This window comes from Saccopteryx bilineata, chromosome 2 (assembly GCF_036850765.1).
Source record: "Saccopteryx bilineata isolate mSacBil1 chromosome 2, mSacBil1_pri_phased_curated, whole genome shotgun sequence".
In the NCBI taxonomy this organism is placed as follows: Eukaryota; Metazoa; Chordata; class Mammalia; order Chiroptera; family Emballonuridae; genus Saccopteryx; species Saccopteryx bilineata.
This window is the reverse complement of record NC_089491.1, coordinates 386,595,843-386,610,487: the sequence shown is the minus strand read 5'-3', so window position 1 is coordinate 386,610,487 and position 14,645 is coordinate 386,595,843. Positions and strand designations below refer to the sequence as shown.

The 14,645-nt window shown below is 57.1% G+C and overlaps 1 protein-coding gene across 1 annotated transcript; it reads left to right on the top strand.

Moving 5' to 3' along the window:
- Nucleotides 1–219: 219 nt before the first annotated feature.
- LOC136327220 (arachidonate 12-lipoxygenase, 12R-type) lies at nucleotides 220–13,384 on the top strand. Its single transcript, XM_066264197.1, has 15 exons — nucleotides 220–718; nucleotides 3,197–3,401; nucleotides 6,017–6,098; nucleotides 6,210–6,296; nucleotides 6,411–6,533; nucleotides 6,872–6,975; nucleotides 7,315–7,487; nucleotides 7,714–7,857; nucleotides 8,892–9,095; nucleotides 9,718–9,804; nucleotides 10,125–10,294; nucleotides 10,545–10,666; nucleotides 12,510–12,610; nucleotides 12,780–12,950; nucleotides 13,136–13,384. The coding sequence occupies exons 1-15, from the start codon at nucleotides 572–574 to the stop codon at nucleotides 13,313–13,315; spliced, it is 2,100 nt and encodes a 699-aa protein (XP_066120294.1). The 5' UTR covers nucleotides 220–571; the 3' UTR covers nucleotides 13,316–13,384.
- Nucleotides 13,385–14,645: the final 1,261 nt, after the last annotated feature.

Sequence of the window (14,645 nt, the reverse complement as noted above, 5' to 3'; positions counted from 1 at the left end):
CACCCACTGGGGGCCCCAGAACCAATGCAGGTAACTGACTGTCCATGGCTCTGCTTAGCAGGGGTGCCCAGCTCTGCAGCCCTTGGGGGCGGGTAGAAGGAAGGAGCTTATTAGGCTGATAATGATCTGGGGGCCCCGCCCAGACCCCTCCCTCAGCTTCCCGAGGGCCCTGGCTCAGGCTAGACAGGCTCCCCCACCCTGAAGTCTCCTTCATCCAAAGCATCTTCCACCCGCCCTCTCGGAGGCAGGCCCAGGGCCCGGCCTTCCTCTCCTCCCTGCCAGCTCCCGGAGGGTTTGCAGTCCACAGACCTGCTCACCAGCCCGGAGCACGGCCTCGCCCCAGCCCGCTTGGCTCCCATTCTGCCCGCCCGCGCCCGCGGAGGGCAGCCGCTTCTCCAGCCTGTGGGCTGCTGGGCAGCCAGTCACCCCGCCTCACCTTGCCACCTCGGGAGGCTGGCTCTTTCCACTTCTCTGTGTCTGGCTTCCCTGCCAGGCTTGGGTCCCCGGGCGGCACTCCACAGTGTTTGGGACTGAGCACCCCCCCCCCCCCCCCGCCTCCTGCAAAGCAGCCATGGCCACCTACAAAGTCAAGGTGGCCACCGGCGATGACTTCTTGTCAGGAACAGTGGACTCCATCTCGCTGACCATCGTGGGGACCCAAGGAGAGAGCCACAAACAGTTGCTGAACCACTTTGGGAGAGACTTTGCAACTGGGGCGGTGAGTGTGTGTGTGTGTGTGGTGTCCGTGTGTGTGTGTGTGTGGTGTACATGTGTGTGAATGTGTGTGTGGTGTATGTGTGTGTGAATGTGGTGAATGTATGGGTGTATGTATGTGTGTGTAAATGTGTGTGGAGTGTATGTATATATTAGTGTGTGAGACCGTGGGGTGTGTGTATATGTATATATATGTGAGTGTGTGATGTGTAGGTACTTTTGGGTGGTGTGTATGCATGTGTGTGTATGTATGTATGTGTATGTGTGTACGGTATGGATGGGAGCGTCTGCTTGGTACGTGTGTGTGTGAGTGTGTGTGAGTGTGTGTGAGTGTGTGGGGTGTATGAGTATATGTGAATGTGGTGAATGTATGGGTGTATGTACGTGTGTGTAAATGTATGTGGAATGTGTGTATATATGAGTGCGTGAGACCGTGGAGTGTGTGTATATATGTGAATGTGTGTGTGTGTGTGTGTGTATATATATATATATATGAGAGTGTGTGAGACCGTGGAGTGTGTGTATATATGTGAGTGTGTGGTATGTAGTATTTTTGTGTGGTGTGTATGTGTGAGTGTGGTGTATGCATGTATATGTGTGTGTGTGGTATGGATGGGGCGTCTGCTTGGTACATGCGTGTGTATGTGTGTATGAGTGTGTGAGGAGTGTGTGGGGAGCATACGGAAGGGTGGAGGTGTGCGGAGGGAGACCAAGCTCGGCCAGCAGAGTTTGGGGAGCTCTGGAGGCCTGCGCCTCCAAGGCTGACTCTGGGCAACCCCCACCACAGAGCTGGCTCCCACCTTCCCTGGTCTTTGGGCCAACTTCTTCTTCCCTGGGTTGTTCCCTCTCGTCCCTTTGTAGCCATTCTTCATCTCTGTCGCTCTCCTCTCCCCTCTCTCCCCTCCTCTCCCTTCCTTTCCCCTCCGCTCCCCTCCCCTCCTCTTCTCTCCTCTTTTCCCCTCCCCTCCCCTCCCCTCCCCTCCCCTCCCCTCCCCTCCTCTCCCCTCTCTCCTCTCCTCTCCTCTCCTCTCCTCTCCTCTCCTCTCCTCTCCTCTCCTCTCCTCTCCTCTCCTCTCCTCTCCTCTCCTCTCCTCTCCCCTCCTCTCCCCTCTCTCCTCTCCTCTCCTGTCCTCTCCTCTTTTCCCCTCCTCTCCTCTTCCCTCCTCTCCTCTCCTCTTTTCCCCTCCTCTCCCCTCCTCTCCTCTCCTCTTTTCCCCTCCTCTCCTCTTTTCCCCTCCTCTCCTCTCCTCTCCTCTCCTCTCCTCTCCTCTCCTCTCCTCTCCTCTCCTCTCCTCTCCTCTCCTCTCCCCTCTCTCCCCTCCTCTCCCCTCTCTCCTCTCCTCTCCTCTCCTCTCCTCTCCTCTCCCCTCTCTCCTCTCCTCTCCTCTCCCCTCCTCTCCCCTCTCTCCTCTCCTCTCCTCTCCTCTCCTCTCCTCTCCTCTCCTCTCCTCTCCTCTCCTCTCCTCTCCTCTCCTCTCCTCTCCTCTCCTCTCCCCTCTCTCCTCTCCTCTCCCCTCCTCTCCTCTTTTGCCCTCCTCTCCTCTCCCCTCTCTCCTCTCCTCTCCCCTCCCCTCCTCTCCCCTCTCTCCTCTCCCCTCCTCTCCCCTCCTCTCCTCTTTTCCCCTCCTCTCCTCTCCTCTCCTCTCCTCTCCTCTCCTCTCCTCTCCTCTCCTCTCCTCTCCTCTTGTCCCCTCTCCTCTCCTCCATCCTCTCTCTCATCACTCACCCACACCCCTCATCTCTCAGCTCCTCTCCCATTCCCTTTATCTCTCCTCTTTCTCATCTGCTTTCACTCCTCCTTCCCTCATCCTCCCCATGTCCTCTCTCTCCCGCTCTTACCCACTCATCTCAGTTAAGGTTTATTATAACTGGCTTAAATTCACATAAGAGTTTCTGTGACTTCAAATGACATCAGACTAGCCTGCCCAGTGAGGGCCTGCCTGCTCCCTGGTGGAAGGTGCTGTTTGCCAGGCCCTCAGCTCTCAGACCTGATTTTGAGTCAGGTTAATAACCTGCTGCTATGTGACCTGAATAGGTCACTCCATCCATGTGGCCATTTCTGAAACTTCACATCTTCATTGCAAAGCAGGAGAAATTGCTGGCTGGACCACTTCTGCCCACTCTAAGACTGGGAGGCCTGGCGGGCCCCACCCCCATTTGGATCCCTTTATACAACAGCCCGTGGGGTCTGCGTGACTCCTACAGCCCCGGATGATTGCAGAGGGGGTGAGGGGATGGGACCTCAGGAGCTGACAGTGGAGAGAGGGAGGGCCTGGGTCTTGCTCAGCCCTGGGTTGATGGGCCCAGCAGGGCACAGTCAGCTGGAGGGGTGGGAAGAGAGCCCCAAGATCAGGTCGCCCCAGTCTAGGAACGCGAGCGTCTCCCAGTGTGAGCGAGGCCTGGGTGAGAAGCCAGCGCAGTAGGAAAGCTGGTGAGCCAGGGCTGAGTCCTGCGTGCTCAGCCGGCCCTCTGCCCTGCTCAGGTGGATGAGTACACTGTCCAGTGCCAGCAGGACCTGGGGGAGCTCATCATCATCCGGCTGCACAAGGAGCGGTACTCCTTCTTCCCTAAGAACCCCTGGTTCTGCAACTACGTGCAGATCTGTGCGCCCAGCGGCCGCATCTACCACTTCCCCGCCTACCAGTGGATGGACGGCTACGAGACCCTGGCTCTGCGGGAGGCTACAGGCAAGCTCTCACCGCCCCTCCCGCGCCCTAGGCCCCTTTCTCTAGCTGGGCCACTCCAGCATGGCCATTCTGAACTCCGCACTAGGCAGCCAGGCGCCAGCCCCACAGGGAATCCTGGGAACTCCTACCGCTGTGACGTATTCCTCACCGATGTGCTGGCCCCAGCTCAGGCTACTCCCGAGGCACAGAGACGAATGAGGCACGGGGCTGCCCCAGGACCTCAGGCCCGCGGGCTCTGGCTGAAGACGAGGGTGCTCTTCGTTACCCCTATTGCCCCTTTGACTCCCAGGGGCCGCCCAGCCACTCTAAAAGACCCCTGTGACTCAGGACTCTGATGGGATGCCCTGTTTCTGCCAACGAGCATGTCCTGCTATTCCCAGAAGACCCCTTGTTACTCCAGCTGGGTTCTGTTACTAGGTGGGATGCCTTGTTACTCTAATAAGATTCCCCGGGACTCCCACTGCTGCCCTGAGAAGCCTGTTAGTTCAACAGTTCTCCAGGGTACTGTAACAGAAGGCCTTGGGCCTAATTATCATGCCCTGGGTTTCTTAATGAGCATTTTTGTTAGACTGATGGGATGCTCTATTGCTCCAAAAGACTCCCTATTACCCATCACTGCTCCTCCCAAAGGTGCCCTTGGTCCAGTAAGGTTGCATCCCACTCCGATCGGAGGCCTTGTTGCTCGCACAGGCTGTTGGGGTTTCCTTGGTGGCCCAGCTGTTTCCCCAGGACCTTCTTTGCTCCATGAAAGGGGGACAGGACCTGAGTGCCCGCAGTCCCTCTGTTCAGCCCTCCAGAGCCCTCGTCCAGTGGACCTGGGCCAGCTCCGAGTGTGTGGCTGCTAGAAGAGGACTGCAGGCCTGTGCTCTTGTCCCCCTGGTTTCCCGTCTGGCCTCTGTTGGCACCCCTCAAGGTGGGGGTGGGGTGGAGAGCTGAGGAGGCCCAGCAGCCTAGGGCTCCATCCTCCCCACAGCGGACCACCTTTCTCTCGTTTCTCATTTCCCCGTGGCATGGCGAGAGCCTAGTCCTGGGAGAAGGGGAGTGAGGCCTGGACTGGGGAAAGGGGAGGCAGGGAAGAGGGAGGCCGGTTGGGAGGAGGGACGGAAAGCCAACGGGAGTCTCACTGGGGATTTGTAGCACCTTCTCACAGTGATGGGTCTGAGTGGCATGGAAGCAGAAGACAGGCAGGGTGACACTGGGTGGCAGGGTAGGAATGGGGTTGGGTGGGGCAGCTGCCATGCAACATCAGGGCAGGGAGACTTGAGTCACCTCCTGGGATCCTGAAGGAGTGAGGCTCCCACTCTGCTGATGAGGCCGAGCTGGGGTTCTAGTTGCTCAACTCTAGGGGGTGCTGTTCACCAGAATATGACATGAGCTGAGGCAGATGTAGGAGGGAGAGGCGAGCATAGGGAACCCTGAGGAAAAACGCTAAGGCGGGAGTGTGAGGCACTAGCCTGCCGGGACTCTGGAGAAGATAGGCCTGGGTTTGGATCTGAGCTCCACCACTTACTAGCTGGACATCTGGCTATATGTCTAAGCTTTCTAAGCCTGTGTCCTCATCTGTGAAATGGAGCTAACAGCAAAACCTGCTTCATAGGGTTGATGGGAGGAGTCAATGGGACAATCTCTAAAAGGAACTTTAAAAAGGCTTAACAACCCTTGGTGGTTTTTAGTGGGCAGTAGGCGAGCGATCAGAAGGAGACCACCTTGGTTCAAATCCCAGCTCACTGTTTTTTGTTCTCTATGTCATATTGACTGTGTTTTCCTTGTAAAATGAGCATGATGATGTTGTCCCTTAGCTGAAACTGTGGGGGCCAGAGATGTTTTGAAATTCAGATTTAGAAGATATATATATATATATATATATATACACACACACACATATACATATACATATATATACATATATATATATGATACTCACATGTCTTTCTCCTTATATCTCTATATATTTTCTGCACATATACACACATCGTATATTATGTGATATATTCACCAGGGCAACCCCTAATCAAATGTACTAATATCTCTGCAGCAAAAATCTATGAATAGTTACACCAAGTGAGTTAAATAAAGACTGTCTATAATCTCAGGTAAATTTTGAGCAGGTTTTTGCAACCAAGGAATTTGTGCTTAACTTGTGAAAAAAATAAACCAATCTGATTTGTATAGCCTGTTGGATTGTGGAATTGTGGAGAGCAGGCTGTGAGCGTAGAATATTAGTCAACTGCCTCATAAGGTTCTTCTTGTGTGGATTAGATATTGATATAAAGTGTTTAGAAGGTGCCCTGTATCTAGTAAGCGTTAAATAACTGTTGTTAATGTTTCGGTGGGTCTCGAAGAGGGACATATCTGCAGCAGCAGCAGCAGCAGGGCCCAGCTCGAGGGGCAGAGCAAGGGGGAGGAGGGTGGTCCCCATTCCTTTTAACTCAGTTTTTGGGAAGAGAAAAGGGTAAGCCTTACCACAGGGTAAGCCTTCCCCATTCTTGACCATGGGCCCTCAGAGCTGACCTGTGAAGCAGAAGCTGAATTCTGACCCCGGAAGTAGGCAGGGGCAAGGGCAGGCGGATACTGGGGCTCTGACCTGGAGTCCCATCTGTTGGGTCTCCCTACAGGAAAGACGACAGCAGATGACACCCTCCCAATCCTTCTGGACCACCGCCGGGAGGAGCTCAGAGCCAAGCAGGACTTCTACCAGTGAGAGGAGGGTGGTAGGGACTGGGGGGGGGGGCAGAGATGGCTTGTCCTTTGTCCCCTGAGATGGTGCACAGACCACCAGGGCTCACTGTTCTCAGCTTCTCTTTGCAGATGGAGGGTCTTTGTTCCCGGCCTGCCCAACTACGTGAGCATCCCCAGTTACCGCCCTCCCGTCCGGAGAAACCCCAACCGGCCTGAGTAAGGACTGCGGCTTCCCTGGGACCCGCCCCCATGGCAGACCTCGGGGTTCTGCCCACTCCTCAAGCCCTGGATCCCAGGTGTCCTGCCCCAGACTTGCACTCTTTCCTGCAGGTGGAATGGCTACATCCCTGGATTCCCGATTCTCATTAACATTAAGGCCACCAGGTTCTTGAACAACAATCTGCGCTATTCCTTCATCAAGACAGCCTCCTTCTTTTTTCGCCTGGGGCCCATGTGAGTGTGTGTGAATGGGGGGGGGGGGGGGGAGGGCTCATGTAGAGACAGCCCCACGCCCTCTGCTCCACGGGACCTCCCCCACAGCTCCAGAGGTTACAGCGGCCAGGAAGGTGGAGGGAGCTGATAAAACTGGCCAGAGAGCCTGAGAGGTGACACTGTGAGGTGGAGACCTACAAAGACCTTGAGCTGTGGGTCCCGGGAACCAGAGAGCCAGAGATACATAGAACAGAGACTTTGAGACTCAGAGACCTAGGTGCAGGGGAGCAGCTCTATCCTCGCCTAGCGGGCACCTGCCAGGCTCTCTGATGGCCTCCCCCTCGAATCCCTCTCCTAAGGGCACTGAAGTTCAAACTCCGAGGCCTGGTAGACTGCAAACAGTCGTGGAAGAGACTGAAGGACATTAAGAAAATTTTCCCTGCCTACAAGTCTGTCATCTCTGGTACGGGGTGGAGCATCCTGAGTGGAACATGAGGAGCCCAGTGATCTCTGGTGGAAGGAACTTAAGACTCGCCGGGAGGCAGGAACCCCACGTCGGGGCGGTGGGGTGGGAGGAGCGGGCGAACCTGAGGCAGGAGTCGTGAGTTGGGTGGGCGCGCCCTCTGGCGGCTTCTAGAAAAACTTCGCCTTGGGCCCCTCCGGCAGCTCCAAGGGAAGCTGGGGTCCTCCTTTTCTTCTCGGGTGTCCGTTGTTTTCCTCTTTCCCCGGCCTTGGCCCTATGCCTCTCCGTCCCGAAGGGGGGACCAGGTAGCGTCGTGACGCTCGCGCGCCATCCCCCCAGAATACGTGGTCGAGCATTGGGCAGAGGACCAGTTCTTTGGGTACCAGTACCTCAATGGCATCAACCCAGGCCTGATCCGCCGCTGCCCGTGCATTCCCGACAAGTTCCCCGTCACAGACGACATGGTGGCCCCATTCCTGGGCGAAGGAACGTGCCTGCAAGCGGAGCTCGAGGTAAGGCCAGGTCTCGCGGGGACCCTGTCTTCCTCTCCGGCATCCCCTTCTCCTCCCTCCGCTGCCTGCTGAGTTCCACCCTACCCTCCGTCCCGTGGGCATCGGCCACTTGGTTCCTGGCCACCCCCTACATCTGGGGGGACAGGGCACTCACTCTGTACCCAAGGGTGGGCCATGGGTGCCCTGTGTTGGTGCTACTTGCCCGCTCCTCGCGACTCTCTTCCAGAAGGGGAACATCTACCTGGCAGACTACAAGATCTTGGAGGGCATCCCCACCGTGGAGCTCAATGGCCAGAAGCAGCACCAGTGCGCCCCGCTCTGCTTGCTGCACTTCAGCCCGGAAGGGAACATGATGCCCATCGCCATTCAGGTGCCTGGGGTGCGGGCCCACTGCCCTGTGCGCATGCTGCCGGTATGGGAGTCGCTGTTTGTGCACAAATGTGTTTGTGCTCTTATGAGTGTGTGGGCCTGTGTGCCCCTACGTGTGTGATGAGCAGTCAGCCTGTGTGTGTGTGCGCGTGCCTGTGAACCCTATGTCCCTGTGTGTGACCTATTTGTGAGGGTTTTGCCTGTGGATGTGCCTCTGCATGTAAGCATGTGTTTCCATGTGTTTGCATGTCCCTTTGTATGCATCTGAGACTATACCTATGTGGGTGTGTGGCCAGTGGTGGCCCTGGTGTGTGGCCCTGGTGTGTGGCCCTCTGTGTAAGCCTTTGGCGGAGCCTCTGTGCTACCCTCCCTGTGCACATCTGTGTGCTGCCCCTGTGAGCCACCCATGCATGAGCTGGGGTTCCTGCAGGTGCACTTGTCTACACAGCGTGCATGCCGTGTGTAGAAGCATTGGAATACTGAGCTCACCAGTTTAGACGCTGCCTTGAGTCTGAGTCTGGCAGCAAATGGAACAGAGGTGCTTCCTTCCCAGAGGTTCCCACAGAGTCATGTCCAAATTAGAAAAGGCCACCCCTCAGGGGTGGGGGATTAGTCAAGCCCCGATGCTCCTGGCCCACTAGTGGAACAGTCTAGGCTAGATTTCAGTGACCCCTCCCCCTCAGGGGGCCGGGTACTCTTGTGTAGTACACTGCCTGCACAGCTGGTGGCCATGGGGTTGCGCTAACAAAGGCTTCTCCGAGAAGGCAACTTGTGATCTGGTTCTCGAAGAATCAGTGGTGCTGCCAGATAGAGAAAGGGACAGGGAAGAGGGTACGGCCAGCGGTGAGGACGGCAAGAGTGAATGTTAGGAGGTAGGAAAGGCCTTGGTGCTGGTGAGCTCAGGGCAGCAGAGGGAGCTGGGTGGAGTGTAGGGGTGGCATTTTGACCTCCTCAGACTGCTCTTGGTTTCCTTCCCGGGGACCCTGTGTGTGTAGGTCTCCGCCCTCACCGACTCTCCCTCCTTCCCACCTCCAGCTCAGCCAGACCCCTGGGCCCGACAGTCCCATCTTCCTGCCCAGTGACTCTGAGTGGGACTGGCTGCTGGCCAAGACGTGGGTGCGCAATGCCGAGTTCTTCTGCCACGAGGCCATCTCCCACCTGCTAGGGACCCACCTCATTGCCGAGGCCTTCAGCCTGGCTGTGCTGCGGCAGCTGCCCATGTGCCACCCCCTTTACAAGGTATGGGACTGGACCCTGGCCAGTTGGCTCAGCGGTAGAGCGTCAGCCCGGCGTGTGGAAGTCCTGGGTTTGATTCCTGGTCAGGGCACATAGGAGAAGCTTCCATCTGCTTCTCCACTCTTCCTCCTCTCCTTCTCTCTGTCTCTCTCTTCTCCTCCAGAAGCCAAGGCTCCATTGGAGCAAAGTTGGCCACTGGACACTGAGGAAGGCTCCATGGCCTCCACCTCAGGCACTAGAATGGCTCAGGCTGCAGCAAAGCAACAGCCCATATGGGCCCAGCATCGCCCCCTGGTGGGCATTCCGGGTGGATCCCGGTCGGGAGCATGCGGGAGTCTGTCTGACTGATTCCCCACTTCTAACTTTGGAAAAATACAAAAAAAAAAAAAAAAAAAAAAAAAAAAAGATGTGGGCCTGAGCGATGGGGCCTCTGAGAGCTGGCTGGCTGGTTCAGCAGTCAGGGGGATTCCAGTTAAATGATGAGAGGCAGCTGGCAACCCACAAGAGGGGGCGTGGGAGCGGCTTCTCCAAATGAAAGGCTCTGAGGTTGCAGTAATGGCAGTGCTGAAGTCCCCTGGGGGATAGCCTCAGTTCTCGCTCTCGGCCCTCCTTGTATCTCTCCCAGCTCCTGGTCCCCCACACCCGCTACACCATCCAGATCAACAGCATCGGACGGGCCCTCCTCCTCAACAAGGGGGGGCTCTCTGCCAGGGTAAGGCTACTGTCTCCAGCACTGGCAAGTTACTTCCTTTCCTTCTGGCCTTGGCAGTTAGACTGAAAGCACGGTTTCCGTTTGCCTCTAGTTTCAAGAGGGAGCCTGGAGAGAGGGGACTGGTTAAAGTGGGTACCGAGTCTTGTAGGGCACAGAGACAGGGGTTGGGTGTGCTGGCCGGCGTGGAGGGTGCCCGGGTGGGGCAGGCTGGGCGGGGGGTTCCAGGAGCACTCACAAACTGTGTGTGAGGTGGGTGTGAGCTTCGTCAGGGCAGGCTGGCGCCGAACCCGCTGGGCCCAGCGTCTGCCTCCGCCTGACAGGGCACATCCCTGGGCCTGGAGGGCTTTGCCGAGGTGATGGTGCGGGGCCTATCAGAGGTCACCTACGACAGCTTCTACCTCCCCAACGACTTTGTGGAGCGTGGGGTTCAGGACCTGCCAGGATATTATTACCGTGATGACTGCTTGGCAGTGTGGGACGCACTGGAGAGGTAAGGCCGGGCTAACGGTGGGTGGCATTCGGGGGAGATCCCCTGCAATGGAAGAGTCTGAAAGTACCTGAGCTTGGGTCTGGTGCCATCTTGTCACCTTGACAACCCACCCTGGACATCTGCTGCACAAGACTTGTCTACCCACAGGCCTCAGGCAGCTCTGGGGCCAGGGTAGCCTGGGGAAGGTTGGGAGCAGCACGGCTGGGGAAGGCAGGAGAAGGATGCAAACTGAGACCTTGTCCCTGGTCAGGTATGTGACAGAGATCATCACCTACTATTACCCGTGTGACGCAGCTGTGGAGGGTGACCCGGAATTGCAGTCCTGGGTGCAGGAGATATTCAAGGAGTGCCTGTTAGGGCGCGAGAGCTCAGGTACGGCCCTGGGCACCCGAGCACCCAGCAGGGACCCGGGGCTGTGAGGTGGGCCCACCCGCACTGGGCCGGAGCACGTCTCCCTGGGGACAGAAGGAGGCCACATCATTGCTCTAGAACTCTGACAGGGCCCTTCCATGTCCCTCGGATCGCAGCATCTCAGAGAAATTGGGGAAGAAAGCATAGCTGGCCTCTGGCCTCTGTCTGAGTTCCGGGGCTGTGGGCCATCTCTCTAGAGACCTGGAGGGGTCCCAGTCTCCCACCCAGAAGCCAACCTTTGTGGACTGAGACCTGGGGCGCGAGCTCAGACAGGAGAGGGCGGAGTGTGCGACCGGCTGGGGAGCCGGTGGGGTGCAGCAGGCTCCAGGAGGGGGAAGAGCATTTGAAGTCATGCCGCTCGGGCACCCACTCAACAAGCGTCGATGTGACAAGTACTGTGCTTGTTACTGAGGAGGTGAAGGGAACGAGACAGGTGAAGGTGCCGCCCGCAAGTTCACAGTCTAGTGGGGGGTCTGCTCAAGTAAACGGACAGTTATATTATAGCAGGACCGGTACAGTTTGGTTGTGGGGCTAGGAGCCCGGGGGAGGCCCCTAAGCCAGCTTGGGGAGGGGTACTAGGTAGAGAGGTGGGGGGTGGCAGCAAGCTAAGATCTAGCTGAGATATAACAGCTTAGCCAAAAGCTAGCTAAGATCTGCCAGATGGTGAGATTAGCTGTGAGGTGACAGAGCGATGTTGGAGAGTTCTGGAAGCTGCCGACAGGTCCCTGCCACCGGAGCTGAGGAGGGGAGTTGGGCAGGCTCCTGATAAGGCTCAGGCTGACGTCACGAGAGGGCCTGGGTTGCACAGCATGGTTAAGAAGTCAGGAATTACCTACCCTGAGCACCAGAGCAAGCGTGGAGGGGTTCGCAAGATCAGCTTGGCATGTTAGAATATCAGGCTGCACCAGCAGTCCGGGACGGTTTGGGAAGCGGCTGTGGTGTCCCGGAGAGAGTGGCAGGCACCTGACTAGGGTGGGGTTGAGGAGACTCGGAATTCCAGAGAGAGTTGGGAAATAGAAATGACAGGACTGGGTGACGAGTTTGCGTTTGGCAGCAGAGGAAGGGGAGGCAAGGGTGACACTCAGGTTTAGAGCTTCTGAAGCCGGGTAGATGGCACGTGTCCTTGAGCTGGGGACATGGAGACAAGAGGGGTTTAGGGAGGAAGATGATGGTCTAGTTTGAATGTGTTGAGTGTTTGGAACCTGGGGTCACCATGGCAACCCAGGGTTGGCTGCTTAGGTGGGACAACAGGGGAGAGAAGCAAGAAGCTTGCTTAGGTATAAGACCGAGAGCTTACTTCTACCGAGAAATCTATCCTGAGTGAGCAGTGTCTCAAAAGAAATGTGTGTGTGACAGGGAGTGGATGAAGGACTGAAGTCGGGGCAACCAAGCCAGGATTCTTCTAAAGCCTTTCCTCCCGGAGACTTGGGACCAGAGAGGGTCCCCCTATGGTAGCTGGAGGAGAGATCGGAGGGCCCCATCTCAGGCAGGTGTCTGGAGCAGGCTTGGAGGGTATCTGGCCAAGCTCAGTGGAGGCCTCCTCACCAAGGCTTGTGGTCTGGACTAGGGCATGAGGTTGTGGCCACAAGAGGACCAAGCAGACAGGAGGAGGGCAGGGATGTGGCAGCTTGAAGTTGTAGGCATGACAGGTAGATGGCATGTGTCCTTTCTTGAGCTGGGGACATGGAGACAAGAGGGGTTTAGGGAGGAAGATGATGGGTCTAGTTTGAATGTGTTGAGCTGGGCCTGGTTGCGCCCTCTGCCGGCCAGTCGGGACCAGGGCAGGACTCTCCTCCCCTTTCAGGCTTCCCCACGTGCTTGCGAACTGTGCCTGAGTTGATCCGCTACATCACCATCGTCATCTACACCTGCTCTGCCAAGCACGCAGCTGTCAACACGGGGCAGGTACCTGTGCTCACTAGCCTCTGCGCCGTCCCAGGCCCTGACCTAGTCTTAGTCTCAGCCCCCGGCTCAAACCCAATCCAAGTCCTCGTTTTTATCCCAAACTCAGTTTAAACTCGAGAGACCCTGGGTGCTCTCTGACCTCGAACTTCTCCATCCACTCTGCCTCCAGCTGGAATTCACCTCCTGGATGCCCAACTTCCCATCATCCATGCGGAACCCGCCGATGCAGGCCAAGGGCCTGACCACTCAGCAGATCTTCATGGACACGTTGCCGGATGTGAAGACCACGTGCATCATCCTATTGGTGCTCTGGACACTCTGCAGGGAGCCCGACGACAAGGTGCTCTGGGGCCTGGGGAGGGTGGTGGGGCTTGGGGAACTCTGAGCATAGGCTGGGGGCTGGGGGCTGGGAACTGGGGGTCCAAGACCGTAGGGGCGTGTCAAGCGGGGAACATAGGGACAGACAGGCTCCTGAAGGGGAGGGGCGGAGCAGTGGGGGCCAGCTTCTCGGTTGTGCGCCCCCAGCGGCCGCTGGGCCACTTTCCCGACATACACTTCGTGGAGGACGTTCCGCGGAGGAGCATGGAGACCTTCCGCCAGCGCCTGGCACAAATCTCCCACAACATCCGCCAGCGCAACAAGTGCCTCCCCATCCCGTACTACTACCTGGACCCTGTGCTGATCGAGAACAGTATTTCTATCTAGGACAGGGCTTTTCACCTCGCCTCTCCCCACTCTGCGCCCAGCTATTTAAAAAGAAAAAAAAAACTTTAAACACAAACCCTTGTTCTGTCATGCGCGCAGTGGTTTACTGGCGGGAGGTGAGAGGTGGGGGGCAGGGGAGAGGTGACTAGAGAAAAGAGCCACACATCGCGAGGGCCAAGTAGGCGTAGGGCAGCTCCAGGCCCCGTTCGGCTCCCTGATGTCCTGGGAGATAAAGGCCAGGCTTGAGATGCTCGTCGGGGCAGGTGCCCAGGTGCACGGGATGGCAGGTATGATGGCTGGGGCCTCCACTCTATGATGCCGCGGACTTTCAACCCAGAGCGATTTTGTTCCATCTTAAGTCCCTCATTTTTAGAACCCTAGCCCACCAGAAAATCCACTCAGTGACACGCACCACCACTCAAGCCCCACGCACCACCACTCAAGCCCCACGCACCTAGGAACCTAGACCACCCAAGACCTGCCCACCTTGCAACAGAAGCTTTTCAGCCACCTAGGCAAAGACTGCCCAAAACCCATGTACAGGAAACCGAGATCCCTCCAATCTCCCCCTACCAGGAGCCAGGGATACCCTAAACCACACCCTCGGAAGCTGATGTCACTCAGGCCCTGCTACCCAGTGGCCCAGACTGCCAAGTGCCCCTCCAATTAACCCAGTCCCTAGACTCCTTCCTCGCCTCACCTACTCTTCTAGAACCTGCGATAACCCTCAACCGTGGGCCTTACTTACAGTGTCCTTGGTTTCATTGGTGAGACCTCAGAAGAGCAGGAGGGCAAGCTGCATTGCCCTCAGGGAATGTGACCACCAGATCTGTCTGGCAGGCTGGAGGAGCCCCAGGGTGGTGGGAATACTGGGCATCCAGGCACTAAATTCAAACTGAACCCCCTGCACTCAGGAAGTACAGGACTGCCAGCGCTCCTGCTAGGTCCACTCCTCCTATGACCCTGCTGGTCCCCCAGGTCTGGCACTGGCTCGCCCGGCCACTGTTGATGGCAGCATGTTGGCTGAGCAGTTGAAGATGGTCATGGTGAAACACTTGAGGAGGCCAGTACAGCTGACCAGGGCACAAAGAACCCCTCAATGGAGAGAATGGAGCTGAAACCCAAGGGGCTGCTGTCTCTGGCAAGTGGGGTCTAGAGGGTGGAAGACTGGGACGGACACCTCACCTGAGCTCCTGTAGCTTAGAAAACCTTCCTGGAAGACCCCCCTGACCCAGGCCTGCAGCTCTGAGTCCCTGTTGACTACACTGTCTTCTGGGTAGTAGATGCCAGCGATACCAGACACGTAGCTGGGATCCAACAATACATGGTG

Bases quoted from the DNA above. Each gene is read 5' to 3' on its own strand.
- LOC136327220 (XM_066264197.1), top strand. From the start codon at position 572: ATGGCCACCTACAAAGTCAAGGTGGCCACCGGCGATGACTTCTTGTCA. The intron at 10,295-10,544 runs GTAAGGCCGGGC...GTCCCTGGTCAG, and splicing joins GTGTGGGACGCACTGGAGAG to GTATGTGACAGAGATCATCA. The intron at 10,667-12,509 runs GTACGGCCCTGG...CTCCCCTTTCAG, and splicing joins GTTAGGGCGCGAGAGCTCAG to GCTTCCCCACGTGCTTGCGA.